At 57.7% G+C, this 8,435-nt stretch overlaps 2 protein-coding genes; one reads left to right on the top strand and one right to left on the bottom strand.

Annotated features, from left to right (window-relative positions):
* Positions 1-1,303: 1,303 nt before the first annotated feature.
* On the bottom strand, positions 1,304-1,506 carry CHC_T00002440001 (hypothetical protein). XM_005713619.1 is given in 2 exon segments: positions 1,304-1,317; positions 1,318-1,506. The coding sequence occupies 1 exon segment, from the start codon at positions 1,504-1,506 to the stop codon at positions 1,318-1,320; it is 189 nt and encodes a 62-aa protein (XP_005713676.1). The 3' UTR covers positions 1,304-1,317.
* Positions 1,507-3,283: 1,777 nt separating this feature from the next.
* CHC_T00010280001 (D-inositol-3-phosphate glycosyltransferase) lies at positions 3,284-5,260 on the top strand. XM_005713618.1 is given in 2 exon segments: positions 3,284-5,065; positions 5,066-5,260. 1 exon segment carries the CDS (start codon positions 3,284-3,286, stop codon positions 5,063-5,065), a length of 1,782 nt encoding a protein of 593 aa, XP_005713675.1. The 3' UTR covers positions 5,066-5,260.
* Positions 5,261-8,435: the final 3,175 nt, after the last annotated feature.

Genomic DNA, 8,435 nt, shown 5'->3' with positions numbered 1-8,435 from the left:
TGCGCGGCGGCGGCGTGCTCACGGACGGGCCGGCCGACGGCGCGGACGTCGTGCTGTTCGTGACGCGGCTGGACGAGGGCCGCGCCGCGCGCCGCGACCGCGCGCGCCTGATGGAGACCGTGCTGCGCTTTGGCGAGGGCGTGCTGCGACGCATGGTCGTTGTCGTCACGCATGGGGCGGCGACGCCGCCCGCGGATTTGCGCTTCGACGAGTGGGTCAGGGGGAGGAGAGACGCGCTTTGGATGACGGTCGATGAAATGCTCCCGCCCGTGCTAATTGAGAGGGCCGACGAGGAGGATGGGGAGCGGGGAGATGGCGATGGCGACGGGGATGGCGACGGGGATGGCGATGGCGACGGGGATGGCGATGGAGACGGGGATGGCGATGGAGACGAGGCCAGGGCGCGGGAGGAAGGAACGGGGGGCGAAGGAAACAGCAGAGGAGAAGGCGGAGAGGAAGGTGGAGGGGAGGAGTCTGGAAGGGTTGGGGAGGAATCTGGAAGGGTTGGGGAGGAGAGTGTGTTCCGCATCCGCCCGGATGTGCTAGACGACAAGTTTGGCAACGTCTCGCTATCCGACGTCAGCCTCCCAGCGCTGAACGCAGATGACATGATATCTCGCATCTGCGAGGAGAAAATCCACCCTAAGGACGACCGCGTTTTTGCGGAGCGCTTCAAGCCGCCCGTAGTGGTTGTCGAGATGTCCGAGGCGTGCCCGCGCGACGCAGAGGGGCGCAAGGTGCTACCGGACGGCACGGCATGGCAACCGCGGCTGCTGGACGCGATTGCAAAGGTGGCGGCGGAGTCTAGAAGAAGCAGGAGGGAGGAGACAAGGCGACACGCGCTAGTGCCGGGCGGAGGCAATCTTGAGCAGATGGGGTTCTGGGGGCAGCTCGGGACCATGCTGCAACGGTTGCGGGAGGACGTTTTTCGTGTCATGCTTGCGGAGGTCGCTTTGGTCGTGCTGGTACTGCAGATCGGGAAGGGGGTGCAGGGGTATCGAGAGGCGCAGTGGAAGAGGGAGAAGGATAAGATTGCTGATGGCGACGATGTGTTGATAGAGATGAGTGATGAAGAGTATGAGGCGCTGACAAAGCCCAACGAAGGCAACGAGCCGGTTATTATATTCGACCAGATGCCCAAGGAGGTGGAGGAGGACGGCGACAGGCAGGAAACCGTAAAGGAGTTTTTTAGTGATGAAGGCTCCAAGCTGGAGCTGGAAGATCTAGAAGACGAAAAGACATTCAAGAAGTAAGAGGAAGAACACATCGTGTTTCTTGCTTTGTTAGGCGTGTTGAGCGTCTGTTTAGAGATTGTATTTACACTGATGAATAAGAGATGCTGAGGAGGACGCGACCAGCAAGCGAGGGAGTAGAGGTGTTGCCAAGTGACGGAGAAGGGCAATTGGGGCAATTAGGATGATGATGTTTGGAGTGAGTTGGTTTCGATATCTGACGGGCCAGCCGAGGATGATTGACCACTGTCACGCGCGCCGGTTTCAATATCATCTAGCACAGAAGTGTTGGGCTTGCGGTCGAACAAGCCTCGGGGCTGTTCCGTTTGCGAGGCAGAGTTTGAAGCATCGCGACTGACAGCGATGTCGCGCAGCTCAATGCGCAAGCTGAGGGCCTCGCCGACGGTGGCCAGCGCGACTGTGGCAACGATATTGAGCAGCCACCACATGAGGCTCTTCGGAAAGCCAGAGTGGATGGTGGTGGCGATGATATGCGACACGAGGAGCGTGCACGCAAAGTCGACGCAGCGCTTCGCGCGACCGACGACGGCGACAAAGGCCAGGGCAGTGGGACCCGCCGCAGAGACCAGGAGGGCCGTGCACGTGACCCAGCCCGGAAAGTGGCGCAGCGTGACGAAGGTGTGATTGAAGATCTGCTCGGTGATGCTGGCGGCGGTGCCCGTGGCGCGGTTGAAGATGGCGAGCAGGACAAACTGGATGGCGCGATTGGAGAGGTTGAGGCGTTAGCTTCAAGCTTTTGCGGCAGACGAAAAGCGTATTTGTGGATTTGGGGGGAGCAGGGGCGTGACGTACGTAGGAGATGTAGAAGCAGGCCTGCAGCAGGACGATCTGGGCGAGGATGAGCAGAGGGTCGAAGCGGTTGCGGCCGTAGTACGAGCCGTTGACGGCCATGGCGGGGCGGAAACCGGCGGCGCGGCGCGCGACCCGGCGCACGAGGTCGAACGGGATGGCGGGTGTCGGGCGGGGCGCGGCGGAGGGTCTGGCGGAGGGTCTGGCGGAGGGTCTGGCGGAGGGTCTGGCGGAGGCGTGGCGCGGCGCACGCGGGTGAGGCGGAGGAGGGGACGACGGCGGGGTGGGCGGAGGGACGGAGGGAGGAAAGGAGGAGACAGGGATGGCGACGGGGGCTGGGGAAGGAGGACGGGAGGTGGGCTGGTGTCGAGGTAGTGCGGACGAGTGTCGCGCGTTGGAAGATCGGTGGCAGCACCGGGGGCGGGCGCTCTTTGGAATGGGCTTTGGAATTGCAGGCTGTTTCGCGGTGACACAAGTGCAACTCAGTTTTGCAAAGAGGTCGTGCACCACTGTAAGTTGCACGGACAGGAAGGCGGGGGACGTGGTCACGTGGACAACTGTACGCGTGTATATGGACGTTGACGTGGGAACGTGTTCACAAGTGACACGCGTACACGTAGACATCGGTGTACACGTAGACATCGGTGCACACCACACCGATCTGTGGGATGTGGGATGTGGGATGAAGAAGATGAAAGGGAAATTGCATGGCTGCAATTGCAGAAGGCGAATGGCGAGACTTGCGTGCTGTGCGAGATTCCGGTGTAGGATGCAGCGCGATGCATTCCTGCGGGGGAGAGCGGCAATCAGCGCCGCTCCGCCAACTGGTGGAGCCGCACCGGCCACGTGGGCGCCACAGCTCGACGCCCAGCCCGGCCAGGCCACACAGCAGCGCCGCCGGAAGCGACGTCATGCCTCGGCTCCCGAAGCGGCGCACGACACACCCTCACCCCTCACCCTGTCGTCATATCCCCCCCGCCCGCTCCTGGTTGGCTCCTGACCTCCGACACAACACATCTCTCATCCCCACTATCCCAGGTGCGCCCCCCTCACCTCCGCTCACGCCCCTCCGCTCACGCCCCTCCGCTCACGCCCCATATATTCCTCCACCACTGCCGCGTCCCGCCTCCCCCCTTTCCCACCCCCTCCCCTCCCTACCTTCACATGACGACTGCGGCGCCACGTCGAGCCCCGCATCTTGATATAATCCGCGCCCCGTGTTCCAGCCTGCCGTACGCGCCATGAAGCGCGTGGGCTCCTTCAAGGAGGCCATCGACATCGCCTTCGAGCTTCCGGCCGGCGCCGTCCCGTACGAGGAGTTCGACTTCGAGCCCTACTTTGACGAGTCCAAGAACGAGGAGGAGCTGCGCAAGACATGGCGCATCTTCACCAAGGTCAAGGACGTCCTCGACAACGGCCTGCGCCTCGAGAACGCCTCCTGGCGCCTCTGGTTCAAGGAGCGCAGCAAGGCCGGCGGCATCGCTCCGACGGAGGTCGAACAGGCTAAGAACCTCTCCGAGCTCGAGAAGTACGACCTCAACCTCGACGCCAGCCTCAAGAAGGCAGAGGCCGACACCGACAAGATCGTCGGCGACATGTTTGGCGGCATGCAGACCAAGTTTCAGGAGGAGAACGACAAGGTCGCCGTGCGCGCAAAGGCCGAGCGCACCCGCGCCCTGCTCGAGCTTGCCAAAAAGCACGGCATATCGGAAGATGCCGTCGAGGACATCCTCGGCTGGGTCCAGAACGCTGTGCTGCAGGCGGAGGAAGTCCGCATCCTCGAGGGCTCGGACATCCTCCCGGCCACCACCAAGGACGCCCACCTGTTCCTTGACAGCACCACCTACCTGCCCCGCCCGCGCGTGGCCGCCTTCTGCCACTCGCTGGAGCGCAACGGTGCCAACAACTTCCTGCTCTACCTGCTGCGCGAGCTGCGCGAGGAGCTCTCGTTCGACCTCATCTCGCCCAAGGAGGGCGCGATGCGCGCCGACTACGAGGCCATGGGCATCCCGGTCACCATCCAGAGCATGAAGCTCGCGTCGTACCCGGACGACGTGCGCGTGCTGCTCAAGAATTTCCAGTACGCGATCGCCAATACGATCATGACGACCGAGGTGATCAACGCGTCGCGCGACCTAGATATCCCGTGCCTGTGGGTGATCCACGAGGCCTGGCCCAAGGACCAGTTCAACTACTACGCAAAGGAGGTCTTCATGATGACGCACCTGGACGAGCAGGCCATCCGGGACGCATTTGCCAACGCCTCCAAGATCGTGTTCCCCGCCAAGGTGCAGCGGCGGTGCTACGACGGCTTGTTCAAGGCCGGCAACGCGCGCGTGATCTACAACGGCATCCCACTGGCCAGCATCAACGCGTTCCGCGCCGAGCAGAGTCGGGACCGTGTGCGCGAGGACCTCGGGTACGGGCCGGAGGACTTTGTCCTCGTGCACATGGGGACGGTGTGCAAGCGCAAAGCGCAGCTGGTGACGTGTCAGGCGTTCGCGGAGCTGTACTCGACGGTGTCGCTCCCGGACGACAGGCAGTTCAAGCTGCTGATGGTCGGGGCGCGGTACATCCGGCAGCACGAGATTAACTACATCGAGGAGTGCAAGGAGACGCTGGAGAGCGTCGGGGCGGAAGCGGCCGCGACGATCCTCGACGTGAAGAAGAACGTGCTGCCGTACTACCTCGCGGCCGACGTGATCCTGTGCCCCAGCATCAACGAGGTGCTGCCGCTGGTGATTTGCGAGGCGATGGCGTTCGAGCGCCCCGTGATTGCGACACGCATCGACGGCATCCCAGAGGCGCTCAGCGACGGCGTCGAGGGCCTCCTCATCGAGCCCGGCAACCCTGCAGCGCTCTTCGACGCGATCGAGAAGCTCGCCGTCAACGCTGACATGCGCGAGAGGATGGGCATCGCGGGCAGGCAAAGAGTGCTCCAGCAGTTTAGCTTTAGCACGATGTCCAAGACGTACCGTGAAACCATCACCGTGGACTTGCCCGAGATCGTGGCCAAGGCGTGAGGCCGGGAGGACGACGTGGGGTGGAAGTAGATTGTTGATGGGGCGGGGAGGGCGGCTGTGGGTCGCCTGCTGTCATATACCGTATAGAGTAATAGGTTTTTATTTGTTTAAAGGCTTTTGCGCAATGGCAGAGTCGATAAGTACCGCTTTCTACCTTACCTTCTTCCCGTACAATGCCAGCTACCGTTTACCGGGGACACTGCTATCTGCAGCGGGACAGCACAGGTGGACGAGGCGTTTAATGTTAGAATCCGGAATCAGGATGATTCTGCATAGGGCAACATGCACTAAGACTACGTTGCGAGGCAGCTGTATGTAGTGATAGGTAGTACCGTAGACGGCAGTAGGTAAAGCTCTTCGTTGTTGTTAAGTTTTTTGTAAGATTCTGGTGTCTATCGGACCGTTGTTCCCATATGAGGACGCTATTCGACCTGTTTTTTTCTTGACTTGCGCTTCCTCGGCAAGAAAGAAAAAGATACCCCCACCACCGTACTTGACTTCGAAGTTAGGGCCAGAAAGACGGTTGTGAGAACTGCATGTTCTTCCTTGTCATGTTTAGATACAGTACCCTTGGTACAGTATGTCTGGAAAAGATGCATTTTTAAACCACCTCAAAACCGCACGTAAAATGATTGGAAACCAAAAACGCCAGATCAAAAAGGAAGTTAGGTACTCAATCTGCGTTACATTCAACATATATTTCACAAAAAAAGAGCTGTCTGTCGGAAAACCTCCGTGATAAGGCGTTCCTTTGAGGTCCGGTCTTCTCCTAACAGCAGACGCACTGGAGCCTGCGTCGTTCCTGCTGAAATTCGGGTTTGGTGAAGACGAAGGTTGCGACTGCTCGCATAGAAGAGCGTCGCCACTACTCTTCGAAGGTTAGCTGGGTGTAATGAAGCAACTTTTGTTTACAGATGTTCGTCTTGGTCGGGAATCGCGGGGATGATCGCGCGATGCGTAGCTAGCCTACCTCCTGCCGTAGCACTGTCTCTGAAGTGTAGAAGTGTCTCTGACAAGGGCCCCTACCGTTGACCTCCCTCAAGTTCCCGTCACTTACGGTCGAGAAACTCTCCAACCGTTCCACGCTTTTACTCACCCATCTAACTTACAGCAGATCTCAACTGGAGAAATGGGATGCTCCTGAAATCACAAACACCCAATTTGATACGACCCTTTTTGCACAAATTGCTGTTTTGTGCGCATCACCTTCTGCTGATGTGAACCCCCTTGGAAGACGATTTGTGTCCACAGCCAAAAGCAAAAACACATATTTCACCCGCCGATTTCCCGCCGTTGAGGTAGCTCGATCCCTAGCGAAGCTTCCTCGTGGCATGACAGAATCCCTCTACCCTTCATCCCCATCTCCGTCACACAATCCCTCTACCTCGATCCCTTTCTCCCACCATGACACAATCCCCCTCCGCTTCACCCCCATCTCCATCATCCAACCCCTCTACCCCTAACCTAAACCTTCGTGTTGAACCGCTTCCACCTTCTCGTTGCCCCTCTGTCTTCGATTCAAATCCTCCAGGCGACCCTACCGAAACCGCACAAACGCAGACCCCCCGAATATCTGCCGTGTGACCCACGGCTACGGTGGCTCCTACCCTTATTCTAGATCACAGCCGGGACCCACTGTCGGGATCCAAAAACCTCCCAACCGAAAATCTTCCAGCAAACCAACGCCTGTTCGTGGCTCTGGATTCTCGGCTCCCGAAATCGAGCACTTGCTTGACACGCTCGAAAAGTACTTGCTCCTGTGCCGCGATGAGTGGGACGCTGTTCTCATCGCGCACAACAAATACTTTGCAGATCAAAAGCGCTCTGTGGACAGTCTCAAACGCAAATTCGCCTCTCTACATCGGCGAAAAATGCCAACCGGTGACCCGCTCATGCCCGCTGATGTTCGCAAGGCGAAAAGTATTCGATATAGAATGACGGAGCGTGCGGATATTGGAGTCGGTGACGAGGACGTGGACGAGCTGTCGGGAATCGTAGAGGATGATGAGGATGGTACGACACCTGTTGGGGCGGCAAGTTTGTCGCCGCGAACATCGGAAATTCCAAGTGACGGCGCTCAAGGGCCAGGGTCGGGTGCCAAGATTTTGCCGCCGAGCCCTACTGAGTTTTCTCCCTCTCCGCGCTTGCTCGTTAACAAAAGGAGGGGAGTTAAAGTTCAATCAACTGAGGCAAATGAACTTGTCGCGATAATGAAGCTTTCTATGGTACAAGAGCAGCAGCGTCGGGAGAGCGATGCCCGACAAAGGGAAATGGAGGAGCGTCGCCGGGCCGACGAGAGGGATGAGGAGAGGAAGAGAAGGGAGGAGGACCGTCGTGAAGAAGTGCTTCGCCGGGAGCATGAAAACAAACGCCAGGATCGCTTTATGGAGGCGGTTCTGTTAATGATGACGCACACGGTATCTCAAAAAAATCTACCGCAACGCCCTGACGATGCGTGACTCTAGATTCCAACGTTCTCATGAAGAAAAAAGTTAGCATCAACGCTTAGGTGCGGCATGTAAACATTGAGAATTTGGTTGATTCCTACCACTGCAGCTCGATAGTTGTACAGTAGAACGATTGTCAACAAGATCAGTTTTCTTTCGCCAGTTTCTTCGTAAACCATCCTATCCAAAAGCCTCGGAAACGTCCCTTGAAACCCGCGCATTCCCCACTCTGATGCTTGTCGCAACGAGGTAGCCTGCCGAAGCCTCATAATTTCAGTAGCGTTTTGTCCTACTCCAAGATGATCTTGCGCAGACTTTATGACAAAGGGATGAAACTCTCTGCAAAATGCAGAATCGACCACACACTTGCCCTCCGTTTCCTCGTACACTTTTCCTAGTTTTTCGTAAATACCACCCCACTCCGCTATTGTGGAATCATGAAACGCGCCCGGAGCATTTACAGCACACATTATTATCCGTCCATTTGGGGCAAAGACAAAAACATTCCCGACATAATGGTCATGTGTCCAACCATTGTAAAACATATTTTGTATTACACAGTCACCTGCCTGTTGTAGATATAGTTTTAACCCATCCGCACAGCAATAAACATCCGGAAGCAATGAATGCTTCTCCCGAAAGCTTTGTTTAAACAAACTGATCTCCTCAGCTGACGGTATTTTGATGGAGGCACGATCATCATTTCGCAAAACTTTAAAAAGCAAACGGCGGGCGAAGCGAATGTACAGCGAAGCAACTGAATTCGTAACCCCAAAAAGGAGACACAAAGTCATCATCGATCCCCGTGTGCGATGCCATGTGAGAAAGAGTCCCAGGCACTGAGTAGAGGAAAGTAAACGCGGTCTTCCTCTCGCGACGCGCCTATTTGGGAGGATTCGAAGCCTTCCATCGCTCGAGTACGG

This window comes from Chondrus crispus, genomic scaffold (assembly GCF_000350225.1).
Source record: "Chondrus crispus Stackhouse genomic scaffold, scaffold_139, whole genome shotgun sequence".
Lineage (NCBI taxonomy): Eukaryota > Rhodophyta > Florideophyceae > Gigartinales > Gigartinaceae > Chondrus > Chondrus crispus.
Note: the sequence above shows the minus strand (reverse complement) of the source record. Positions and strands in the feature narration are given on the sequence as shown.